This window comes from Neofelis nebulosa, chromosome 2 (genome assembly GCF_028018385.1).
Source record: "Neofelis nebulosa isolate mNeoNeb1 chromosome 2, mNeoNeb1.pri, whole genome shotgun sequence".
NCBI classification, from domain to species: Eukaryota; Metazoa; Chordata; class Mammalia; order Carnivora; family Felidae; genus Neofelis; species Neofelis nebulosa.
Window position 1 is genome coordinate 95,705,973 of NC_080783.1, and position 26,634 is coordinate 95,732,606.

The 26,634-nt window shown below is 40.4% G+C and overlaps 1 protein-coding gene across 2 annotated transcripts in view; it reads right to left on the bottom strand.

Annotated features, from left to right (window-relative positions):
- Window positions 1–11,388, bottom strand: part of ACMSD (aminocarboxymuconate semialdehyde decarboxylase) — a 55,951-nt gene extending 44,563 nt beyond the window's left edge. For both annotated transcript variants that reach the window (XM_058695069.1, XM_058695059.1), the window contains exons 1-2: window positions 11,277–11,388; window positions 5,133–5,177 (exon numbers count right to left, since the gene is read on the bottom strand). In XM_058695069.1, the coding sequence (XP_058551052.1) occupies window positions 5,133–5,177; window positions 11,277–11,333 (102 nt within the window). In that variant the 5' untranslated portion in view covers window positions 11,334–11,388. The remainder of the gene's footprint in view (window positions 1–5,132; window positions 5,178–11,276) is intronic.
- Between the last annotated feature and the right edge of the window lie 15,246 nt (window positions 11,389–26,634).

The window sequence follows — 26,634 nt, forward strand, 5'->3', positions numbered from 1 at the left end:
AGTACCACAGAGAAGCGGCTGTGTCCCATAATAGGCTCCCAATTCTCATTGTTTCTTCAGCCAGAATTTTGGGACCTGACAGCCATTGTTAAGAATCAATTCTTGATCCCTCTCACTTTACATTTGGGGACCCAGTGTCTTTTCAGGGCTGCAAATGTGCCTCAGAGGGCAGCACTTGGTGCTGGGGGTAGGACAGAGGAGTCTCTTGGGTTATGTTTTTATCGTTAACATCAGTGTCAACCAAGATCTTAAACTAAACTAATAACCAAATAATTGGAGTAAGCTGCTCTAATTTATTCAACCCACAAAAAAATTTCATTTTTCTAAACTTTCTAAAGAAAACCAAGTTCTTTTTTTAAAAGCTTCCCAACCAATGATTGCCACCCAGAAAAACCATTTCAAATATACCTCTAATATTTTTAAAGCCAGAACACCATGACATAATAGAAATTATGGTATTGAAGAAGTCAGGAGACCAGGATCCTATGTGTAAACACTTAACCTCCAGAACCTCAGATACTAACTATAAAATAAGAGTTTAGAGTAAGTGATGTGTAAGGTCTCTTCCCAGGATGGTGTAATATGCTGCTCCAATCCTCCTGCAGGAATAAAACACCTTTTCTCCCAGCTTCTGGGAGTGTTGCCGACAGCTCTGGGCTATCAGCCCCTATGGGGAGATAGGAAGACTGCCTCAGTTGAGAAGAGTCACCTCCCTCCCTCCAGGTCCTGCTTCATTTCCAGGGCAGCCCACTTCCAATGACTGGTTGACACAGAATTATAAAGGCCCCTCTCTTTGTCCTCCCGCACCCCCAACTTGGGACAGTTCTGAAGGTTAGCTTTAGAGCTCCAGGTAGGGTTGGCTGAGGCTCCATTGAAACATCACAGCTCAACATTGCCTTCTGTTCTATCCTGCTTTGTTCTCTTCACTTCCCACTGGTGTCCATTGTCCGACACTTCCTGATAAACCTCCTGCATGCTACTTTCTGTCTTAGAGTCTGATTTCCAGGGACCCTAATCTGTGACACTTCTGGTTTTCACATTCTAATTCTTTTTTTTTAATTAAAAAAATGCTTATTTATTTTTGAAAGAGAGAGAGAGAGAGAGAGACACCAGGCTGTCAGCACAGAGCTCAACGTGGGGCTCGAACTCAAGAACCTTGTGACCTGAGCCAAAGTTAGGCGCTTGACTGATTGAGCCACTCAGGTGCTCTTCACATTCTAATTCTAATACTATCCACAAATAAGTTCCAATATGGCTGGTATTCAAATGACAGGTACTGCATGTGTCATTAAAAGTGTGTGTGTGTGTGTGTGTGTGTGTGTGTGTGTTTAAGTTTATTTTTTTTATTCTTGAGACAGAGAGAGAGAGAGAGAGAGAGAGAGCATGAGCTGGGGATGGACAGAGACAGAGAGAGGGAGACAGAATCTGAAGCAGGGTGAGCTGTGTGTTCTTTATCCACTTGAGTGGCTTCCTGGCTCCCCAGTGACGGAATGAGAGATAATAGAAAAAATATTTATTGGTCTCTGCCCCTGGTTCCTGGCACAAAGCTCCTGAAACCCTTGTAATTTCTTAAGTAATAAGAACCCTAGGAGCATCTCTTACTTTAACATTTGGTCTTTGAACCCCTGACTTAGGGCTGCTAAAACCCTCATAAATTCCTAAGTGGTTGAGCACCAGGAGCATCTTTTGTTCTATTGATGTGACTCTGAGTAGACTCCTGGATGGCTCCTGGATGGCAGCTGGTCATCAGAAAGACCAAGCCATGATGAGAAGCTTAGAATTTCCAGTCCTCCCACCACTTCTAGAAATGGAGTTAATAATTGAACATGTCTACATGAGAAAGCCTCCAAAGAATCCCAATAGCATGGGTTTCTGGGAGCTTCCAGAATGGAGAACACATCCACAGCAGGAGGATGAATGCATCTCAACTCTATAGGGATGGAAGGTCCTGAGCTTGGGACCCAGGTGAAAAACTGGGTAGGCCTTTCTTTCTTTCTTTCTTTCTTTCTTTCTTTCTTTCTTTCTTTCTTTCTTTCTTTCTTTCTTTCTTTCTTTCTTTCTTTCTTTCTCTCTCTCTCTCTCTCTCTCTCTCTCTCTCTCTCTTTCTTTCTTTCTTTTTCTTTCTAATGTTTATTTATTTTGAGATAGAGCACGGGCAGGGGAGGGGCACAGAGAGTGAGAGACAGGATCTGAAGTGGGCTCTGTACTGACAGCAGAGCCCAAGGTGGGGCTCAAAATCAAGAACCACAAGATCACAACCTGAGCCAAAGTCAGACACTCAACTGACTGAGCCACCCAGGTGCTCCAGGTTTTTCTTTATGGGGGAAATAATCTTGAGAGCAGGAACCTAATGAGATCACGCAGAATAGTATGTGTGAAAATGCTAAACAGATAGAAATAATGTGTATGTGTGTATGTGCATGTGCATGCATGTCTGTATTGTATTCCCAAGGGCCTGAAAAGCACTCAGTGGATGTTCTTGATGCTTCTGACCCAAGGATTTGTAAAGGACCCCATGCCTACCCTCTGAAATGCTCCCAGGTGTTCTCCCCCCACCGGCTCTGAAAGGAGGCCATACAAACTGACTTGCTACCTATACTTTTATAAATACTCAACCAAATGACAAATGGTGTGTTTTAGTTGTGAACAAAGCTCGATTCATTCCAAGAGCAATGAAAAACCAAAGTTTAAGAAGACAAACACATGGGGAAGACCAGAGAAATGTTTTGGAAAGATTTTTCAGAGGACAAGAGTCTCCGAGGTAAATCAGTCATGGGGGCTACAAAATATTTGTTCAAAAGAATGTGGGAGAACAGAAAGAAATTTCAACTACCAAATACTGGATTTTCTCATTGCTTAGCCTAATTTCCATATTTATTTACATTTGCAAGTTGTTTTTCCAGTGACTGTAATCCCTGACCACTATAATTATGAAAAATACAGATCCGGTTCTGTTGTGTTTTGATTTGTTTTTGAGAGGGAAGAAGAGTGTTACTGTTTGTTCTATTTAATTGTATCCAATTTTGCTGGAAATATGTAGGTGGTAGATATGAAATGTTTTCGTTCCTGTTTTCTTTAGGAGATTTACTGTTTATGAATCTCTCTCTCTCTTTTTAAATTTTTTAATGTTTTATTTAGTTTTGACTGAGAGAGAGAGACAGAGCATGAGTGGGGGAGGGGCAGAGAAACAGGGAGGCATAGAATCCGAAACAGGCTCCAGGCTCTGAGCTGTCAGCACAGAGCCTGATGTGGGGCTCGAACTCACAGACCGCAAGGTAATGACCTGAGCCGAAGTCAGACACTCAACCAACTGAGCCACCCAGGCGCCCCTGTTTATGAATCTCTTGACATAAAAACAAAATGAAATGAAAGTCATTCAAATGCAGTACCAAGGTTACAAACTGGACTTCAAAACCAATCACAGACTTCCCAGTCCTGCATTTGGGGCTTCTCAGTAGCCTTGAAATCAGCTCCACCCAGACTGTTCTCTTCCTTAGGCAGATTTGAGGCCAGCTGAGATCATCAGCTCCTGGGGTAGAACTAGCACTTTTAATGGGAGGAGTGTAGCACAGTGTCTAAACCAGCACTTAGTGGGCGTTCTTTAATGAAGGTGAAAACGAGCCACCCCAGAGATTCTGATGTTCAAAACTCTTTATTCTCCACTGCCTTCAGGATCAAGTACAAAGGCCTGCACCTGTTCTTCAAGACCCCGTCTGATGAGGCTTCTGCCCACCTTTCTGGCTTCTTCACACCCCTTGGCTCCCTAAACTCTGCCTGTCTCTGTTCATTTTCCACAGAGCCATCAAGGTGGTCTTTTTAAGCCATTAAGACCCTCCAGAGCATCTGTGCATTGAGAATGAATCCAGACTCTGCAGCATGTCCCCAGCATCCCTCCATGACCTGGCCCCTGCCTACCTCACCAATCTCATTTTCTATCGTCTCCCTCTTTCACTACATTTCAGCCATATTCCCTTCCTTTCTGTTCCTTGAACACAGCTCTTTCTCATTTGGTGGGCTTTGCAACTGCTATTCCTCATCCAGGGACACTTGCCCAGGCTTTTCCTTCCTGTCTTCTAAGTCTTAGCTGGCTCCCTGAGCAGCCAGCCCAGTGAATCTTCCCCAGTCACTCGCAACCACAGCACTGTTTTTCATTCCATTCTCTGTAGTGATCACATTTGTCATCCCCTAGAATTTGAGCACCATGAGGGCAGCAAGTGTCTCAGACTGGTTCACCAGCATATTCCTGGTGTCTAGACTGGTGGGCCTAACACAAAATAGGAGTCAATATAAATCAGTGAGTAAGTGAATGAATGTCTAAGCCAGTGGTTCTCAGAATCCCCAGAGGCTTGTCAAAACAACGGATTGCCATCCTGACCCTCAGAGTCCCTGAGTTGGTAGATCTGGGGTGAGACCCCCAAATTTACATTCCTCCCAAGTTACCTCTGCACATGGTAACTGCGTCCTCTCAGACCACAATTCCTCCAGGGTGTGCTCCCAGGGCCTGTCTATGTCTAGCGGGAAGCTCAGGAATGTTCCCTCTGAGCTCCACCAGAGCAGAAAATGCCTCTGAAAGTGAAGTCAGTCCTGACCTGTGTGCAGGGCTAGACTTCAGCTCACTTTTAGGTGGGCCTTGTTATTTGCAGAATGCTTTGCCCCAGCCCTTCCTCCTCTTGCTTTTCCTCTTACCAAACTCAACCCTTAATAGCGATGGCTTTTTCTCCTCCTTGTCTCCGGTGTTTAATTTCTCCAGCTTGTGCTCAAACTTAAACTGTGCCATTTATTTGGTTGGCCTTAATATAATGTAATAACCTATGGAAGGAGCCCACCTCTCTTCCTTGAGGCAGAGCAATAAATGCTAAAATTGATTCTAGGGCAGAGGGAAAAAAAAAAGAAAGGAAAAAAATAAGATTTCTTAATTACTTCTCAAATTGCAATTTTAGTTTCCTAAATCCTGCTCTTTGAAGTCACCCTCATTTTTCCTAGTCATTTTGAGAAACTCAGTGCTGCTCCCTTGCCTACTACAAAGTCAGTAAGAGGACCTGAGTTGAGCTCCATGGAGGCCTGCCTGCAAGAACGTCTCAGGCTCAGGATGTCCCTGGTCCAAGGTACATACACACGTTGGAGAAACTCACCTTGCTGTGATGTTGGAGCTGCACCCAGCCTCCATAGCCGAATCTCTGTGGAGGAGAAGCACAGTCAGGCTGGAGGAACAAAATAAGGATGACTGCAATAAAGGGGTATCCTTGTGGCAGAGGGTCCTGAGCTCCAATCTTTCAGATTATGACCTTCCCATTTTCTGCCCTGACACCCATGTATCACTTTTTCGATATTGATATTTAAGTCAATTTACTTTTTTCCCTCAAATATATTTATTCAGGAAGAAAATTGTGTATCATAGAAATGCTAGTTTTATCTAGGTTGCAGTTTTTATTTTTTTTAATTTTTTATTAAAAAAAAATTTTTTTTAACGTTTATTTATTTTTGAGAGAGAGACAGAGCATGAACAGGGGAGGGTCAGAGAGAGAGGGAGACACAGAATCTAAAACAGGCTCCAGGCTCTGAGCCATCAGCACAGAGCCCGATGCGGGGCTGAAACTCACAGACCGTGAAATCATGACCTGAGCTGAAGTCGGATGCTCAACTGACTGAGCCACCCAGGCGCCCCTAGGTTGCAGTTTTTAAATGAGGATTAACATCAGGGCACCTGGGTGCCTCAGTCAGTTGAGTGTCCAACTTAGGCTCCAGTCATGATCTCGAGGTTCCTGGGTTTGAGCCCTGCGTCAGGCTCTGTGCTGACATCTCAGAGCCTGGAGCCTGCTTCAGGCTTCTTCTCTCTCTGCCCCTCCCCTGCTTGCGCACTGTCTCTCTCTCTCTCTCTGTCTCTCAAATATAAACATTTAAAAAAAATTAAAAATAAATACATGAGGATTAACATTAAAAGATACTTGTTCATGGAATGCCTGGATGGCTCAGTTGGTTGAACTCTTGATTTCAGCTCAGGTCATGATCTCGGCAGTTGATGGGTTTGAACCCCGCATCGGGCTCTGTGCTGATAGTGTGGAGTCTGCTTGGGATTCTCTCTCTCCCTTTCTCTCTGCCCCCTCCCACTTGTGCTCTCTCTCTTTCTCTGTCTCAAAATAAATGAATAAACTTTTAAAAATCCCCTATCCTAAAACAAACAAATAAATAAAATCTCATTTTGTTCATTCATTCTTCAAACCCTCAAGGAACCCCCACACTTAACCAGCCTTACTAGGGCAGAGAAAATAAAAGGACACTTCAAGCCTGTGTGGAACACAGGCTTGAACATGTGGGGCTGGGCTGGCAAGTATTAAAGGGTAATGGGGTGTGAGACCTGCTGTGGTTGACTAACACACAAGGTCTTTGGGAGTCGGGAAAAGCACAACTTGGGTTAGGTGGTGTCTAAGAAGGGAGGTTGAAAAGATAGTCTGGGATCATATTGGAGAGTAACTTCCAATGTTCTGTATTTCCATGCTTCAGATGAGTGCCTCTTGATGGAGGAAGGGAAGGTATTGGGCCAGAAACAATGGTGTGAGAAGCTCATCAACACTCTGGTCAGTAGTTATGGGTAGGGAACTTGAACATTAGCTCAACTTCTTGCTTGTTGTAGTTGGATGAAACCAGATAACAGTGGTTGGTTCTTATGCCATGCTACAGGGAAGTTGTCTTCAGGGAGTCAGGTCTTGGCAGGTTCTCTTCCTAGCAGCCCTCTCACCTCCAGACTGAGAGGGGAGGTCTGCGCCTACAGCACAAGGGTGTTTGTATGTCTCTGTGTCTGTGACCAGGGACTGCCAGTCAGATTTAAGGTTTGGTCAATTCTGTACCAGCTTTATTCTACCTTGGCATAAGGTCTGTTCTTGAGTTCTAACTCCAAATAATCATATTAGCTCTGAAAGTCTACCTGCCTCCTTCCTAAGTGACAATAGGGGACCTGGAGTAGTAGGGTGGGCATGCAGAAGAAACTATTCACCAGGGGCCTTAGCTTCTCCTCCGTACCCAGTTTCTCCTTTGCCTGCACCCGTCCACCCCACTCTCCTCCTTTCATGCATTTGATACCATAGTGCTTCCCCCATTGTCTTCTCCTGGCTAAAGCTGCTGAGAGATGTATATTGGAGGAGGGGGTGGAATAAAGCCTCAACCAATTACATTTTAGAGTAAACAAACTTTCTCTCAAACTAAAATTTGCCATTGAAATTTTACTTTACTGTAGAAGAAAAGTTTTGTTTTCTTATTTCCTTCTTTCCTTTTCTTCTTTCCTTCTCTGTTCCCTCTTTCCTCAGTCTTTTTCTTACATTTTGTTAATTTGCTAAGGAACTTTAACCCGTAAGCTATCAGCCTAAAGTATTCAATTGGAGGAAGAACAGAAAAGCAGAGGGAGGCAGAACAAAGGGATCTTGTCACACGTGACAAGCCACTTCTATTATCATTGGCTTTGTTGGGGTAACTTAGCATCTCAAAGTCACTGTTTCCTTATGTATAAAATGAGGCTGATAGCTGTAGCTGTGACATAGGGTTTTATGGGAATTCATTAAGATAAAATTCATAGAAAGCTATTGACTCCAGACCCTGCTTATAGAAAGGGCCTCATCAATGCAAACAGTGATCATGATGGTGGTGACAGTGGCATTGGTGGTGCTGGAGGTGGGAGAGGTGGTAACAAAGGTGGTGATGGCGATGGTTGTGACGTTTGTAGGGATGGCAATGGCGGTATTGGCAATGGGAGAGGTTGTGAGGTGGTAGTGGTGATGGTTGTGCTGGCGAGCTTGGCGGTGGTGGGGGTGGCAGATGGACAGCACTGGGGGTAGCCTAGTGGTGACAGTCTATTTTATCCTTAGGTGTGTCACCCTGTGTTCCTCCTTCCCCTTTCTTGGGAAGCACAAAATTTGAATACTCTGTGCTTCTCCTAAGCCCCCTGCAAAGGCCTAACCTATTTAGGGCAGGTGCTCCAAGTCCAGGCTCTACATAGTTCCACAGCTGTCATCCTAGGTTGAACCAAGCTTGGGGTCTGAAATTTATGACCTTGAGAGTTCTGATGAGAGCATATGCCTAGAAGCATTTACTGTCTGAAAATGTTTGACTGACAATGACCAGTATCCCATAGGCATTTAAGGGCATGTCAATAAAAAACCAAACTAAAAAATTCAAGGGAGTTCAGTTCTATATACAAAAGATGTGTTTCTGAAATTGGTTTGTATGAATCAGAGGTGGATGAACTGAATGGCATTTTTACTGTCTTGGGGACTTCATACTTCCATGAGGTGAATAAGGAACCTCCTGTGTGATAAAAACAGGTATCTATTTCCTCAGAGGGGTTGTTTGAAAGTCAGGCTATGTCTGGGATTTTGACTCCTATAACCTTACAATGATCAAGTGTAATTAAATCATTGCTAATGAAAAAAAAAGATGTAAGTATATAATTTTTTTTAAGTAAAGGCCAGAACTTTTGACCCCATTTAAAACTAGGAGAATCTTTGCAAATCCTACTATTGGGCACATAGTAGGTGGTCCATAAAGTCTTGCTGAAGGAGAAAGCCATGACCTTATCATCATTGTTGTTGCTGTGAATAATCTCATTGTGGATAAACCTGAAACAACATTCACCATGGTTCCTTGGTCCACCATCCTCCTGTTTATGACAGCAGAGAGTGGGTCTCTTGATTCATCAGAAACAATTTAATCAAGAACCTCCTGAATATGCTCTTTCCACCTCAGATAGATTTTGCTCCCTAAGGATCTTAACTGTTAAGTCTGAGTAAAGTCATCATTAGCAAGTGAAAATGGAAACATTTCTCAAATCCTAATCCTTTGTAATCATTAGTTAATTATCAATCCAGGAATGTTGATTCTGCTTTTCTGTTTCTTCACTGGAGTAAGAGGCCAAGGTTATTGAGGTGTGTCCATTAATGTTTAATGAGGAAAGGCAAGTTGGAAAACAGATACTAGTTCTTCCAAAGAGGCTTCATCTTCTAAAATAAAACTAGTACCGGCTTCTTTTCATTCTTTTATTGGGAATTTTGAAAACGTGATGAGAAAAGATCAGAGACTGATGTATTGAAATAATATTTTACCCATTAAGAAACAATTTGAAGACAAAGGAAAATCTACTGTGATTATTGAACTGCCTGAATACCAAGGAAATTGTGTTCTTGCCTAACATCACTTTAATACTCACTTTACTGTGACAATATAGACTGGGAGAGAGGGAGAAGGATACTAGCACTATTTACATGTCTATTTCTTTATCTCACTCCTCCCAGTTTGAAAACATAGAACTGTTTTCTGCTGGTTATTTCATCACTGGCCTACCTGCAATCAAATGAAAACTTCTATCACATGTCAGATCCACTTGCTTGACCTGTGGGTTGAAGTCAGGTTCCAATGACCCCTTGACAAGGCCCTCCATGGGTTTATTGAGTGTGGGGAATTGGGGAACAGTCTGGTGTTGAGAAAGGCACTGGGGGAAAGAGGGACCACCATGGTTCCATATAGCTTTGGGATTCTAGGCTCATTTCTGAGTCTCGGTTACCTGATTGGTCCAGTGAGGTTAATAATATAAATTTTATCTGCAATTCACATGATTTTGTGTGAATCAAATATATATATTGCTCCCTGGAAGTATAAGAGTATAATGGTTATTATTACTATCATTATGTCATCAATGTTATTCAGTGTATCAGTTATCTGCTTACAGCATATGAGACTACTAGCCTGGTTTATTGGGACAAATGCCCCTCCCATCTTTTGAGGGGACAGGTAGACGTTAAGAAGGAGCAGGGGGAAAAAGAGCCAGCAGCAAGTGTGCTTGGGAAGTCTCCAGGGCACACATTTATGGTTATAGCCTCCCTGAGCTCTGTATCTTTCAGCTTCCTAAGCAGATTTAACATTGCCTTTAGGGCCCTGCATTAGGTGAGGGCACCTAGAAATTATCAGTTTTTGGTGAGAACTTCTTTGCTCAAACTGGAGGCAGGCTTCCAGGTGGGAGGCAGATAACAGGAGGTGGAATTGTGGCACAGGATACTAGGTAGGAAGTTTTCCCCCTTCAGCAAAGAAGAGGTAGGTACCTTTTAAGGCTGCTATGGGTCTTCATCACTAATCTTGTGAAGTGGTGTTTACACTTTAATAAAACATGATGAGGACAGTAGCATTCAGAGTAGCAAGTTCCCAAGTAGGCACTTAGACCCCTTCTGGAGGGTCAGTTGGTGCAGTTAGTTTTCACTACCTGCTATAGCAGAAAACCCTTTCAAAGATGGTTCAGCATCATTTGTATTTTTCAGTCTAAAATGTCTACCATCTATCTTACTTAAAATGCCAAAGGACGAAGAAATAAGATTAACATTCTCCCAGGAGACAGCTATGAGAAAAAAATAGTTTCACTTACTTGCACAATAAACCACATTTTAATTAGAGTTTGGGTTAATTCATTTTCCTCCACTTGGGACAAAAAAGATGAAACATTATCAGTGGCATGAAAATACTAGAGAAGGCTGAAGATTGAATAAAACCTGATACTTAGCCTGAATAAAACTCAAGCCAATTGTAAATTTCTTTCATGTTTCCACCTCCTTCTTTTAGTATTCATTCAAAAGTTCTTAATGACAAAAGGAAATTTCCCTCTTTTGAGAAATACAGAGAAAGAGACACTCATTGTACAAAGGCTTCATGTCATTTTCTCTAGGGTTTTTTTGATGTTCCTACTCTCTAGTTCATAACAAGGATTTACAGCTTAAAGAACATCAAAAGGAAAGGTTTCAGACAGTGTCCTAAAATAGACTTAAAAAAAAATCCCACAAAGCTATGTCTTGGTGCTTCTAAAACTTATTTTAAACATTTTGGAAAGGAGATGTGTTTTAGAAGTCCTGGAAGCCTATCACATTCCATTTTTTAATAGTCTTTTACTTGAAACTGTAACTTTAAATTCTGTAGTTGGCACGTATCTTCCAAGCAGCTGAATATGTGATTTAAATGGAAGTAAAACTGCCTGACTTAAATTGGCCAGAAATTTTAAAGAATGCTTCGTTTGAGGGGAAAAGGGGATTTTGAGAAGGCACTTATTTCTTTGATCAGTGTTCTTTCAAAACAAATGTAAAAGTCATTTTTAAAAACTAAGAAATCAGAGATAGCAAATAAGTTTACATCACTCCTAGAGCAGAGAAACTTAACATCTAATTCCCCAAAGAAGAGATAGATCTGTAGTAGAAGCAGTAAGAAACCCTGGAAAACTTCCAGAAATAATTCAGTAAATTAACCACCATTACCTTTTTTAGATCTGGCCATTCTTTTGGTAGAATATGACTATGGATGTCAATTTTCATCTCCACAGGATCAGAGGAGAAGCACGTAAAGAAGAAAGAAGTTTTGGTATCAAGAGATCTCCATAAAAACCATGGAGTTAATTGATTTACGTTGCCCCTTCTGGCACCAGTCAGTAGGCCTACTCGGCTCCGTCTAGGTCCACTGGAGCTGCCCTATTAAAGTTCAGAATTCTGTTTATTTGTCAACTTGTCTTTGAGTCATCAACTCTTTGGTAATCGGGACTCTGGGTACTAAATTTAAAAATAAAATAAAGGACTGTACTAAACCTCATAAGGTCAAATGTACTGCTGGGTGCTTTTTTTTCCAACAGGTCCAAAATTGGCTAATACTTGTTTTTAAATATTTCAATTGTTTTCAAGATATACATAGTAAAAAATAAAATAGGACACGGTTAAAAATCAAATAGTACAGAGGGTTTTTAAAAAACAATAGATCACTGACTCACTTTTCATTGGTTTCATTTCTCAGAAGCAACCAATTTTAATGCTTTTGCTTTTTGTTCAGCTATTTACCTTTATGTCTTTAAACAATATTGATCAATTGGCTTGTTCATGAAGATTTAGCATGTTGAAAAGTTGTGGGTGAAGTTTCACCTTTACTTTTACCTTTTTATTATTATTTTTAAAAGTTTTATTTGTTTAATCTCTACACCTAATGTGGGGCTTGAACTCAAGATTGCAAGAGTCTCATGCTGTTCTGACTGAGCCAGCCAGATGTCTCTACCTTTACTGTTAAATCAGAGAAAGAGCCCATCCTTCATACATGTTATTTCTTCCATTGTCTTTTTCTTTCATATGTTCACCATGCATTTAACATTTATTGAGAACTTCTATGTGCTAAGGATATAAGGTTGAATGAGGTAAAATAATGCACATGTTGTAATAGATGATTGTATGCTGCCTAAGTACAGGGGAAAGAACGAAGTAGCCATTCCGCTGGGAGTTGTCAAAGCAGTTGGGAGAGGGTTTCCACTGGAACAGAAAGTGGGGCTCATGGTCATGCCTCTAAAGAGAACCTAGAACAAAGCAGCCCTTTGTTATTCTATGTTAACCTTTCCTATTCCTGGAAAGCTCGAAATATTCAAGGACCTGGGGTCCCTGGCACAGCCTTGAAACTCCTTTGGGATGCTTCCTTCATTTCAGTCTCCACAGCACAGGGACTAAGTCATGGCCTTCCTACTAGGCTATTCAACTAGATTCCAGATAAACTGTAACAAATACTCTTTTCAACTAGAATCTGGGTAAATTATAACAAGTTAAACTAGATTCTGGATAAATTATAACAAACATTCTTTTCAGTGCTGCTCAGTTTGAAAAAAAAATACAGGAATCCTCAAGATCATTTTTAAAAAGTTCAGTGAGCTGAAACTGAGTAAGTGAGCCTTAAATCAACCTGGAGGCACATGCTAATACCCAAAGGAAGCACTTTTTGAGCACTATGGCTCAGGCACTGTTGCAAGCATTTTACTCATATCAGTTCATTTATTCCTTGTAACAGTCCTATGAAAGAGGAACTATTATCAATATCCATTTTATAGAAGAGGAAACTGAAGCACAGAGAAGTTAGGTAACTTGTCCATGGTCACACCATAAGTGATAGAGACAGAACTTGAACCCTGGAAGTGTAGAGTCAGAGTTCTAGAACTTTGAGGATAAATATACCACAGATTAATAGGATATTATACCATGAGTTGTACAAAACTGAGACCCCTTCATTAAACTAGAATTCTTGAAGGGGCTAGACCCCTAGCAAATAAATATACTAGAAGTAAAAAATCCACTGGTCAACAAAGGGAGTCTGTAAGGACATCTATTTCCATGATGAGAAAAAAAGGAAGAAAAAGAAGAGAATAACAGTTTTCTTTGATAATTTCTTTGAGAAGTATTATCCAAACATAGGTACTGAAGGTTTATTTTTATTTTTATTTTTTATGTTTATTCATCTTGAGAGAGAGTGAGAGAGCAAAAGCATAAAACAGGGAGAGGCAGAGAGAGAGGGAGAGGGAGAATCCTGAGCAGGCTCTGGGCTGTCAGTGCAGAGCCTGATGCAGGGCTTAAGCTCACAAACTATGAGATCATGACCTGAGCCAAAATCAAGAGTTGGGTGCTCAACCAAGGCACCCCTGAAGGTTTTAATTAAAGTGGTACCAGGTTGGTAATCCTTGACTACTCTATTTCTACTCATGCCCAGAAAGAGAAAATGGAGATCTTTCCTGAAGGAGAGCATATCAACTTAGTCCCTTCAGTATTGCCACAGAATAAGGCCAAGAATATACTGGCTCATAGTATAAAATTATACACATGTGAGGAAAAAAGCCACCATAAGGGATGTCCACAGAAATAATAAATAATAGATTTAAGCCTCCAAGGACATATATATTGGAATTGTTAAGCATAGGATATGTTTATTATATATGAAATGTTTTTTAAAAAATGAGAGACTATCAAATGATTGACCAAATTTGAAAACGGACAAAATAGGGACACCTTGTGGTTCAGTCAGTTATTCTGACTCTTGATTTCGGCTCAGGTCATGGTCTCATGGTTTGTGGGTTCAAGCCCCACATCAGGCTCTGTGCTGCCAGTGCAGAGCCTGCTTGGGATTCTCTCTCTCCCTCTCTCCCTCTCTCTGCCCCTCCCCTGCTCCTGCTCTTTCTCTTTCTCTCTCTCAAAATAAATACATAAATAAGCATTAAAAAAAGGGACAAAATAAAACTTCTGTAAATTAAAACATAATAATTTCAGTAAAAAACTCAATGGGTGGATTAAACAGCAAAATAGACATAATTGAATGGAGAATTAATGAATGGGAAGAGAGACTTGTGCAGAGACATGAGGGGACTGAGCATATTTAAGAATATCACAGAGTACAAAGGATAGAGTAAGAAAGTCTAAAAGGAGTCTGACAAAAGTGCTATAAGAGAGGAGAGAGACGTTGGAGGATGTGGGTTTGGCTTTTGGCTTTGTCCAACAAGGCTGAGAATGGCAGAAAGGACTCCACGCAAATCAACAGAGGTGAAAGAGGGGCTAAGGGAAGTCTTCCCAAGCTAGTCACAAGCTCCCGTATTTATTGAGCATACCTTTAGGGAAACAATGAGCAATACATTGGTGGGCTACGTGCCAGTAAGAACGTATAGAAAATGTGCAGAAAAATGAGTTAAGACAGGATAAAATATTCCATGTGATAACATGGCCTAAGGAATTTATGAGTATAGGCAGGACCTAACACGTAGATATATATTACTAGTTAAGTAAAGTGAGTGCCACCTGGAAATACATTAACTAGATAAGCAAAGCATGGCCTCTGTTTTCAGCAAGACCAGAGGCTGTTTTCTGCTGTTTTTGCAATGCATTCCCTATAATCTCCTAACCCAGGACATGTCTACTTGATTTCCCACAGGAGGAGAGAGAACACAAGAGATAATAGCTGAGAATTTTCCAGAACTGATGAGCCAACAGATCCAAGAACCAAAAATTATCAAAAACTAATCAAGAAAGATTAAGAAAGAATTTCATTTCTAGAAACCCTGTAGTGAAACTACAAAACACTAATAATAAAGGTTAGATCCTATGAACTGCTATAGAGAGAATTAACGCCTTAAAAACTCAGCAATTAGATTGACAGCCAACTTCTCGCAATGATGGGAGCCATAAGACAATAGAAAATATAGTCAAAAGGCTGATATACATGAACTGTCAACCTGGAATCATCTACTTTGTAAAATTTAATTTTAACGATGAGGGAGAAATAAACATATCTTCAGGTTAAAACTGAGTTTGCTACCAACAGACCTTCTCTTAAGGAATTCCGAATGATGTACTTTGGAAAGGAGGGAAAAAGACTCTGGCAATATAAGAATAAGTGGGAAGGTGAGAAACTTGTAATCATATAAGTAAATCTAAATAATATTAAATATTTAAAATAATGCCAGTAATAACAATGATAATGTCTTCATTTCAGAGTTCTATTACTTGCAAAAGTTTGTCCAATCATACTTTTGGCTTTCTCTCCAAGGTATGCTTTCCTGCCAGCAAATCTCCTAATTTTAACATCTTTTGCAATATGGATAGGCTGAAAATTTCCTAAATCACCCAGTCCTGATTCCTTTTTTCTTACTAGTTTGTTTGTTTGTTTGTTTTTTGTTTTTGTTTTTGTTTTTGTTTTTTTTTAGAGAAAGAGAGAACGTGAGTGGCAGAGCATGAGAAAATCTTAAGCAGCCTCCATGCTCAGCATGGAACCCAACATAGGGTTTGATCCCACAACCCTGGATCCCACAACCCTGGAATCATGATCTGAGCCAAAGTCAAGAGTCAGATTCTCAACTGAAAGCCATCCAGGTGCCCCTCTTACTAGTTTTTCAATCTGTCTTTTTCTTCTTGCATTTTACCATAAGTACCAAGAAGGAACCAGGTAGAACCTTTAACATGCTTGGAAATTTCCTCAGCCGAATATCTCCTTTATAAATCATAACTTATAAATTCTTATTTCTACACAACTGTAGAACACACAATTGACTTACGTTTTCTGCCACTGTATAACAAGGATCACCTTTTCTTCACTTTCTACGATGCTCCTCATTTCCCTCTGAGCCCTCACCATATTTCTGTCAATGATCTATTTATGATGGTTTACATATTATCTTACATAATATAGGCTTTCTCTACCATAGTCCTCATTTCTTTCTGGGATTCACTGGCAGAATCATTTACATTCACATTTCTATTAACAGTCCATTCAAGACAATTTAGGATTTTTTTCTATTGCATACCTCAAATCTCTTCCAGTGTCTACCCCTTACTCAGTTCCAAAGCCACTTTCACATTTTGTTGTATTTGTTACCCTCTTTTTGAAAACTATATCAGTTTTCAATTGCTGCTGTAACAAAGATTACATCCTTCGTGGTTTAAACCAACACAAATTTATTCTCTTATAGTTTTGGAAGTCAGATGTCTAAAAGGGCTGTGTTCCTGCTGAGGGTTCTAGAAAAGAATCTGTTTCCTTGCTTTATCTGCCTTCTAGACATTGTCTGTATCCTTGGTTCAGATCCCCTCCTCCATCTTCAAAGCCAGCCAGGTAGCATCTTGCAGTCCTTCTCTCAGTTTCTGTCATCACAGTTTTTGACTCTAACCCTTTTATCTCCCTGTATAAAGATTCATGTGGGCTCTGATGGGTAATCCGGGGTAATCCACTATGGGCTGCCTGCTATGCGCTCACCTGCACCCCTTGTGACCACGCCTTGCAAAATTGAAGAAATCAAGGAGTTTCTGCTCACAGCCAGACAAAAGGATGCCAAGTCCGTCAAGATCAAGAGAAATAAGGATAATGTGAAGTTTAAAGTCCGATGCAGAGGACACCTTTACGCTTTGGTCATCACAGACAAAGAGTAGGCAGAGAAACTGAAACAGTCCCTGCCCCCAGGTTTGGCAGTAAAGAAGCTGAAATGAACCCTGCACACTGATTTGAACTGTATTAAAATTTTAAAAATTCTTAAAAAAAAAATCACATAATTGCATTGGACTCACCCAGATAACCTAGGATGATTTCCCCATCTTAAAATCCTTAACACCATCACATTTTCAAAGTCCTTTTAGCCATATAAAGTAGCATTTTCACAGGTTCTGGGAATAGGACATGGAAACTTTTGAGTGGGGAGCATTATTCAGCCTACCACAATGAGGCATGCTAAAATTTCAAAAGTAACTGCTAAAAGAATATACACAGAGTATACAACTTTCAACCCCATTAAGTGGAAACCGGAATAAGAAAAAAAATCAATTTAAAGATACTTTATTTCTTTAAACATTTTTTTTAATGTTTATTTTTGAGAGAGAAGGAGATAGAGCACAAGTAGGGGAGGGGCAGAGAAAGAGGGAGACACAGAATCTGAAGGCTCCAGGCTGTCAGCACAGAGCCTGATGTGGGGCTCAAACCCATGAACCGCAAGATCATGACCTGAGCCAAAGTCAGGCGCTTAACTGACTGAGTCATCCAGGTACCTCCCCACCACCCCAAATCAATTTAAAAGAAGGCAATAGAGAGGAAAAAAGAAACAAAAAGTAGGCAAATAGCACAAAATAAATTTCAGAAATAACCAAATCCAGCTAAGTGTTGTTTATTAGAAACATATTTAAATTACAAGGATAGAGACAGTTTGAAAGTAAAAAGGAAAGAGAAAATAAGCAAATTCTAACCAAAAGAAAATCATGACAGCCATGTCTGTCGTAAATACTTCGCGTTAGTCCAAATCAAAGAGAGTACAATACAATACAAAAAGCATTGTTAAGGCAAAGGAGGATCACTATAATAAAAGGCTCAGCTAATACAAAGCCATAATAATTCTAAATTTGGCATACCAGATTGCCTCAAAATATGCAATGCCCACAACATGTATTGCAAATGTACATTTATTTGAAAAATCTTCCAACACATGTCTCTCAATTATTGGTAAGTCAAATAAAAATCTACAGGGAGCTGCAGAGAAAGAGCCCAATGCTGGGAAGCCACTAAAGAAACTCAAAAGCTTTTCACAAGAGAAAGAGAAAGAGAACATGTTAAATTCCCGCCTGTCCATAGAACTTGAAGCCATTTTACCACAGGGTCATTTAATTAGCATTTGTCCTGTAGTCCTAACATTTCTTCTCCCTCTCTGCTTTGGTCCTACTGGGGAAGGAGATCAAGCTCAGGGAGGAGGAGAAATGCCAGTTGGGAAAGGCGAAGAAAGACTCATGTGCCTGTCTTCAGGGGGATAAGCCTAACCTTTCAATGAGGGTTGAAGAGATTATCAATATATTTCAGTGAGTATTTTAACCTTTCCAGCTAAGACTGGGTTTGCAATTTAAAATGATCTTAAGAATGTTTATTACCTAAAAGTGAGTAAGTTGCATAGGTTTTCATCCAGAGGGAGGAGGAAGACTGCTTTCACCAAGCAGTATTAAAGGGAAAGTGGAAATGTAAAAATGATGCATATGTAACGACATCCATTGAGTCCTGTGTGTTTGGTGTACCTATAACAGAAGAAGAGGGCAATGCTTTTATTTTTGCTTATAAAGACAGGCAAGGTTTTGGATAAATGGGCAAGAGGTTGTAGGGTCCTCAAGCAAACACATTATACCCTCTCATTTCCCACTACGGTACTGAGGAAAGTAACAACAAAAAGGAAAATTGTATAAGATCTCATCTTCACATTTAAGAAAATGAATTATAAATCAGATGAGCTTTATACTCATTTATATTGGCATTCCTTCGTGGAAAGAGGCAAGAGATCCTTAAATTATTCACTACTGGATTATAACAAATAAAAAAAAAATGGCTTAGACTAAGTCTAGGTAGCTCCTTTCTCCTGGCCCTAATCTGATGGCTATGAATCAGCTTAAATACCAAGGTTTGACTCCTGACTACTGCTTATCAGTTGGATGGTCTTGGGGAAGTTTCAAGGTCTCTGTCAAATAAGGGTGATAACAGAATTGATCTCATAGAGTTATTGTAAGTGTTAACTTGAGTAATATAAAACTACCAGCTATGAATTACACCATGACACCTAATCCAATTATTTTTTAGTTTGCCATATGCAAAGACTGGCAGTAAGTCTGATATTAGTCAATTTGAGGGAGCTTACTCCCCCTTTTCTAGATTATATAAGAACCTTGGGTTTATGTGATCCATTACTCTGGGATAGGGGTGTGCCCTCTACTGTGGTCACCATGATTATGTTTCTCCTTGGGCAGGCCTGTGTGTTCCACTTGAAGGTGGACAGCTCCACTGGTTGAAAGGACCACTCCTCTCCCCCACTCCCCCCCTGCCATCAATAAACCAACAAGTCTTTTTATTCTAATCCCATTGCATCTTCCAACCTTGTTCTCTTCTCTCCAGTCTCACTTTGAGGCCCTTACAATTTCTATCAGGATTGTTTAATTGCCCACTAATGGTTCTGGCTCCAGTCTTGGCCCACTGTTATCCATCCCCAGCACTCTTGACCAGCATGATCTTTCTAAAACACAAAACAATTGCTTCTCCTTCAGTGTAACACTTGTCATGGTTTATCACTGCTAAGTCCAAGCATGCATGGGAAACAAAGCCCCTGGGTAATTCTCCACCTCTTCTGTCTCTGTGCTTGGCCACTGTGCCCTGTGTTCCAGCCACAGAGAATATCCGTGCCTCCCTAAATATGATATATTTCCCTTTTGCTCTTTTTTTTTTATGGCTTCTTTGACCTCTAATGCTTGGAATAACCTTTCCCTGTCCTTCCTGCCAAATGTACATCTATCCATCACTGAACATTTAGCTGAAACATCACCTCCTCTATGAAGCCTTTCCTGACAATACCCATCTCCAAATGGCAAAAAGGGACTACCTCCTCCTGGAAGAGTTAGCTGGGGGAATGAGTAGGAATGACCCTGACAAAGCTGTGAATGATTTTAAGCTCATCTTCAAGGATACCAGAATCCTCTTCTACTACCTTTTCCCTGGCTTCTAGCTTTTGGCACCGAGAGACCTCTTTATCTCTTTCTCTTGCTTATCAATCTTGCTACTTGGAAAAGAGCTAGTTTCAATCTTTTGCACTTGAGTTTGAATTTGTTTACATCCAAGCACTGTTGAATTAATGAATTTCTGAATAAACATCATGGGGCCAGGGACCATGTTTGTCTTGTCTGTTACATCCCTAGTGGAAAACAGCTGAGGAGGTGCTTGTGATGCTTAATTTTATCTGTCACCTTGGCTAGGCCACAGTCTCTAGATATTTGGTTGAACACTATTCTAGATGTTTCTGTGAAGGTTTTTTTTGGGGGGAGGGGGTATAGGATTAACATTTGAATGAATAGACTTTGAGAAAAGCAGATATGCAATATGGATAGGCCTCCTCCACTCATTTGAAGGTCTTAATCTAAAAACGCTGACCTCTCCACATGAAGAGGGAATTCTGCCAGCCTTCAGTTTCTAATTGCAGTGTCAACTCTTCCCTGGATCTCCAACCTGTCAGCCTGCCTTACAGATTTGCAGCTTTTCATCCTCCACAATTGCATGAAGTAATTCCTTAAAATAAGTCTTTCTATCTATACATATTTTATTGGTTCTATTTATCTGGAAACTTTGACTAATATAGTGTTTTATAAATGTTTCATAAATACCCAACAACAAACTAAATAATAAATAAGTAAATAAACATGAATATGTGGATAAAATATCTTTTTCAGGAACATTTCTATCTAAACCTCATATGAAACTTTTATGTGAAAAAATTAACCTTTACTCAATATCATGCAGCAACAGGTGCCTTTCTTAGTATTTCTGTGAGTGCTGTGGCCCTTTTTGTATTTGGAAGACTGGGTATTCAAGAGTGAAAACAGAAGCCAACTCTTGGATATTGAGTTTTAAAAGCCTTGGTTACCTCCAGTGATTGATAGAAAGATTGAGCCATAAACTTTGGAAATTTAGAGGATCCAGGGTTGAGATCAAATTTCCTTCTGACTAAGTAAAGACCTCCCAGACAAGAAAGAGGGGAGTCAGGAAGGAGAGACAAGTGTTACTGTGGGTCCCTGAGGAGGACATACTTATGTCCTGCCTTCCATGGCCAAGCCTGGGGGTTGAGTGGTAGAAGAAACTCTAGATAGGTCACAAGATCTTCATCTGTAGTAGAAGGGATCTGTGACTTCATTCCCAAGCATTGCCTAGGAGGATGGCAAAGATACATGGTTGAAATGTAACCAGACAGATTCAGCTTCAGAGCCCTTACAGACTAAGGGGGGGCCTTGGGTAATGGTTTAGAGCATGGACTATAGCATGACTTATAAAACTCTGTTTCCTTAAGGGGTGTCTGGGTGGCTCAGTTGGTTAAGCATCTGACTTCAACTCAGGTCACGATCTCATGGTTCGTGAGTTCAAGACCTGCATTGGGCTCTGTGCTGACAGCTCAAAGCCTGGAGCCTGCTTCAGATTCTGTGTCTCCCTCTCTCTCTGCTCTTCCCTCACTCATGTTCTCTCTCTCTGTCTTTCTCTCTCAAAAATAAATAAACATTTTTTAAAAATTTTAAAAAAGCTTTGTTTCCTTGAGCAAATAACTAATTTCCTATGTACTCATCTTCCCATACATAAAATAGGAGATTAACAGATCCTACCTTGGGCTGTTGTAAGAATCAAATGAGTTAAGACATGGAAGGCATATAAAACAATGCGTAGCACAGAGTAAGTGGCACGTAGGGTTAGTCATTGTTTTTCATAGTATTGTTATCACACAGGCCTGTCAGAATTTAGACAAAACCTCAAAGAAAGTGTGTGAGCAAGAGAAATACTGACGTAATTGAGATTGTTTCTGCCATCTGATGGCATAAAGACCTGTATTAACAGTTGAGAGGTATTACAGAAAATTAGAGACAATTACATTTTATATACATTTGTACAATGAGACATCTGAAATTCTTGCAAGCTCAACTAGGAATTCCAGGTATTATTATATGGTAGGGAGATTTTTTTGGGGGGATGTTAGGATTGATAATCCCACCATGTATAAGTCATATTATCAATGAATGTGAGCCACTTGAGGAAACATGGAGCAATGGAGATCAGAGTATATGTGGAGGGTTCATTTACTGCAGGGGAGGGAGCATGGAGTGTTGAGGACCAGGGAACAGGTGGAGGGTTAACTCAGGGGACAGGAAGTGATGGAGACTAGGAAGATTGTTAGCTTAGGAGAGGAGGGATTGTCTCTCTTTAGAGGGTGAAGGGGAAGATGTGAGGGGACCATGATGTGTTGAACTGAAGGTAATCAACTCTCAAGAGTTACTAGTATCTATGGTCTTTTTGAGGTAGGAAGTAAGGTCATCCACCGAGATAGGGTTAGAGACTTAAAAAGAAAGGAAAGAAAGGAATAGTTTTAAAATGGCATTTGAGTTGCTTGCTAGGTAGTGAAGAGCAGCATTGGGGCTACAGTGTAGTTGGATTTTAAGAATGTTTGATGAACAACCACTTGAAAACACACAAAGGAATTTCTAGTCTAGACAAAAATGCAGCTGGGGCTGCTGGGTGGCTCAGGCAGTTAAGCTAAGTGTTGGACTCTTGACTTCAGCTCAGGTCACGATCTCATGGTTTGTGAGTTTGAGCCTTGTGCTTGCTGACAGCACAGAGCCTGCTTGGGATTCTGTCTCTCTCACTCTCTGCCCCTCCCCTGCTTGCTCTCTCTCTCAAAATAAATAAAAATAAACTTAAAAAAACAGAAGAAAAGACAGCCAAGTTCACATTATGATTCTGTTAGAATAGTGATATTCTGAATAACTTATATCTACATTTTCAAATATTTTATAGTGAAGTTATAATATTCTGGTTATTGGAAATGTGTATAAAAACATATTTAGGGGCACCTGGGTGTCTCAGTCCATTGAGCATCCAACTTCTGCTCAGGTCATGATTTAAACAGTTCATGGGTTCAAGCCCCACATCAGACTTGGCACTGACAGCTCAGAGCCTGGAGCCTGCTTCAGATTCTCTGTCTCCCTCTTCTCTGCCCCTTCCCTGCTCCAGCTCTTTCTCTTTTAAATAAATAAATAAATAAATAAATAAATAAATAAATAAAATAAATGTCATAAACTCTGGGTCTGGAGTTCTCTCTTGTCCAGCAAGAGAGCAGATACAGGATTGAAATGCGAGAGAGGCTAATGTCCAGGAGGAGATAAGAACCCTGATTAAGGGTTCTTGCTCCGTTTTTATTAGGATCAGAAGGCTTACAAGCATGATGGACTTGCACAAAAAGACAATAAAATCAGGAACATTAAGTCTTGGGCATGAAAGAAAGGGGGTTTTGAAGATATAAGGTGTTAAGCGTTTGGGTCAATACAAAACCAAGTCCTGGTGCCAGGCAGATGGTTGTTTACTGCAGACGTGAGGCACCACATCTGTTTATCTTAGCTAGCCTAGGGGACAAGACAGACAGAGCATGCTGCCTCAAGGTCAACAAGGCACCTTTCTTTTGCTAATTAGCTCCTCTCTGGGCAACTTCGCCCTGCTGAGGTCTATAGCTGTGTTTACCTGTTTACCAATTTTGGTCCTTCCTTCCTGTGAAAGCAGCTTTCTGTGATTGTACTAAGTTGGGTGGCTTTCCTGCCCTGAATACCTAATCTTGTTTACCTAATTTTGGATGCTTCCATCCTGAGATTTCCTATTTCTAGACCTTTGTCCTGTTTACCTAATATGTTTTACCCTATTTTGGATGAGTACATCCTGTGACTTTCTATTTCTTTACGCCTTGTTAACCCATCAGTGCAAGCTCAGGGAATTCCTAAGCTTATTCCCCACAAATAAACATATATATATATGTATACACACACACATATATACACACACACATACATACATATATATATTTATTTATATATATATATATATATACATTTATTTAAAAAGAATGTAATGAAGTGTCACATTGTCAGTGTTCTCAAAAGTCACTATATCTGGTGTCATCTTTGGCTGTGAATCATAATGGTTTGTCTTCTCCAAGCAATTTTATTTTCTAATGAAGTATACAGTTGACAGATATTATATTGTTTTCAGACATACAGCATAGTGCTTTGACAATTCTATATGTTACATGGTGCTCACCACAATAAGTGTAGTTACCATTTGTCACCATACAAAGTTATTACAATGCTATTGACGACATTCAGTAATATCTAATATATAATATACAAGTCAATGTATGATATTATTGACTATACTGTGCCTTTCATCCTCATGACTTATTTATCTTATAACTAGAAGTTTGTATCTCTTAATTCCCTTTACGTATTTTATCATAGGTTAATCTGATATTCTTGTTTCACTATGATAACCTAGATATGATACAGCCTACTTGTTTGTTCCAATGATTGAGTCAGTAATCCCATAGCAATATACATTCTACTCTGATTTCCCCCTGAACTATTTTTTTCAATCAACTGCAGGAGCCATGAATTACAATCCAATCCAGGATCTCCTCTGATTACATTAGCTTTTGCCAGATCAGAATAACCTGATACCATTCTATATTCCTGGAAAGAGCTATGGCTACTGGAACTCAGGAAAATGAATTGCTCACACTAAATGAGCTTTATGGGTGGCAACCTAAAAGCTAGTTGTACACTTGAATTTTATTCATCTTCTTTTCCCCTGCGACTTTGAGTCAGAGATCAGCTCTTGCTCTCTCTCTCTCTCTCTAAATCCCTTCACTTGCTATTGCAATAATTGATACTTAATTCAGAAATGAGGTGGTAGGTATTTGCATAACAGGGGATTATGTGCTGTTCACTCATAATAGCAATGGTAGGGTTGTCAATCATTGCACATTCTTACAGTGCTATGGAGGGAGAAGCAAAAATAAATGAATATGAAATCCGTCACCTGAAGTGTGTTTAGAAAAGAATGAATTCCACTCTATACTTACTCAAAACTCTGATGATAGAGAATAATAATAATCATTTATCCCGTGGGGTTAAGTATGGTCTGAACAAAATCAGAGATTCATAATCTTAAACTGCAAATGGTAATCACTTGAGGAACTTTAAAAATACTGATCTGCCTGCCCCCTCCTTGTGTCCCTGTTCCTGTTCCCCCTGTCCAGAGTGGCCTGATTAAATTTAAACTCATAAGCAATGAATAATATTTTTTAGTATAAGTGTATCTCAACTATTCCATGGGACACCCTTATACTAAAAAAAATCATTATTTATCCAAAATTCAAATTTCACCACGTATCCTATATTAAAATTTTTTTTTTAATGTTTATTCATTTTTGAGAGAGAGAGAGCATGAGCAGGGGAGGGACAGAGAGAGAGAGAGAGAGAGAGGGAGACACAGAATCTGAAGCAGGCTCCAGGCTCCAAGCCATCAGCACAGAGCCTGACGCGGGGCTCAAACCCATGAACTGCGAGATCATGACCTGAGTGGAAGTCTGATGTTTAACTGACTGAGCCACCCAGACGCCCCCATCCTGTATTTTTAGTTGCTAAATCTGACAGCTTCCTGCCACTGCATCCCACCCAGATTCAGAATGAACAGTTTAGGTAGTTTTGAAAGTTCCTCAGGTGTTTGCAATGTGCACCAAGATTCAGAAACAGTGGCTAAAGCTTCAGAGGTCTCCTCTGTAGACTAACATTGACAGAAACAGGAAAAAAGAAGGATGGGAAATGATTCTTGACAGATCAGTAGAACCTATTGCAACTCCTTTAGAGTGTTCTATTTTGTTGTCCTATATTCTGTATATTATTCTGTGTTTGTTATAACTATGAGGTGTTTGTTATGGCCTATGAGGTGCTGTGGGACAAGAGTTCCACCCAATGGGTTGATGATAATTAAATTAGACCAGATTCTTCCTTTGGGAATTTTATTTTTGGGTACAGAATGTCAGTTTATAGGTAATGGAAGCAGAATCATTCAGGATAGGTAGTTCAGTGGCTCTCAAACTTTAATGAGCTTAGAATATTCTGCAGGGCTTATTAAAAGACAGAATTCCAGGGGTGCCTGGATGGCTCAGTCAGTTAAGTGTCTGACTCTTGGTTTTGGCTTAGGTTATGATCTCGTGGTTTGTGGGTTTGAGCCCTACATCGGGCTCTGTGCTGACAGCATGGAGACTGCTTGGGATTCTGTCTCCCTCTCTCTCTGCCCCTCCCCTGCTTGCTCTCTCTCTTTCTCAAAAATAAATAAATAAACATTTAAAAAAAACAGAATTCTTGGCCCCTTCCCCAGAGTTTCTGATTCAGTAGGTCTGGGCTGCCGCCCCCAAATTTGCATTTCTTTCTTTTTTTTTTTTTTTAACGTTTATTTATTTTTGAGACAGAGGGAGAGACAGAGCATGAACGCGGGAGGGTCAGAGAGAGAGGGAGACACAGAATCAGAAGCAGGCTCCAGGCTCTGAGCCATCAGCCCAGAGCCCGACGCGGGGCTCGAACTCACGGACCGCGAGATCGTGACCTGAGCTGAAGTCGGACGCTTAACCGACTGAGCCACCCAGGCGCCCCCAAATTTGCATTTCTAACAAGTTTCCAGGTGATGCGGCTACTTTAGATTCAGGGACCACATTTTGAGAATTACTGGGTTAGTTTATGTGGTAGTAACAAACAAATTCCAAATATTAGGGGATGAAGGAAACAAAGGTTTATTTCTTGTTTGGGCCACATGTTTGTAATAAGTTTTCTGGGTGCCCTGCTCTGCAATGTCAGCCTTCTCATAGAGACCCAGACTGATGGAGCAGCCTCTATCTGGACCATTCTGGCCATGGTGAAGCATTCCCTGGCTCTTAGGTTTTCTCCCAAAAGTGACACATGTCACTTCTATTCAGTT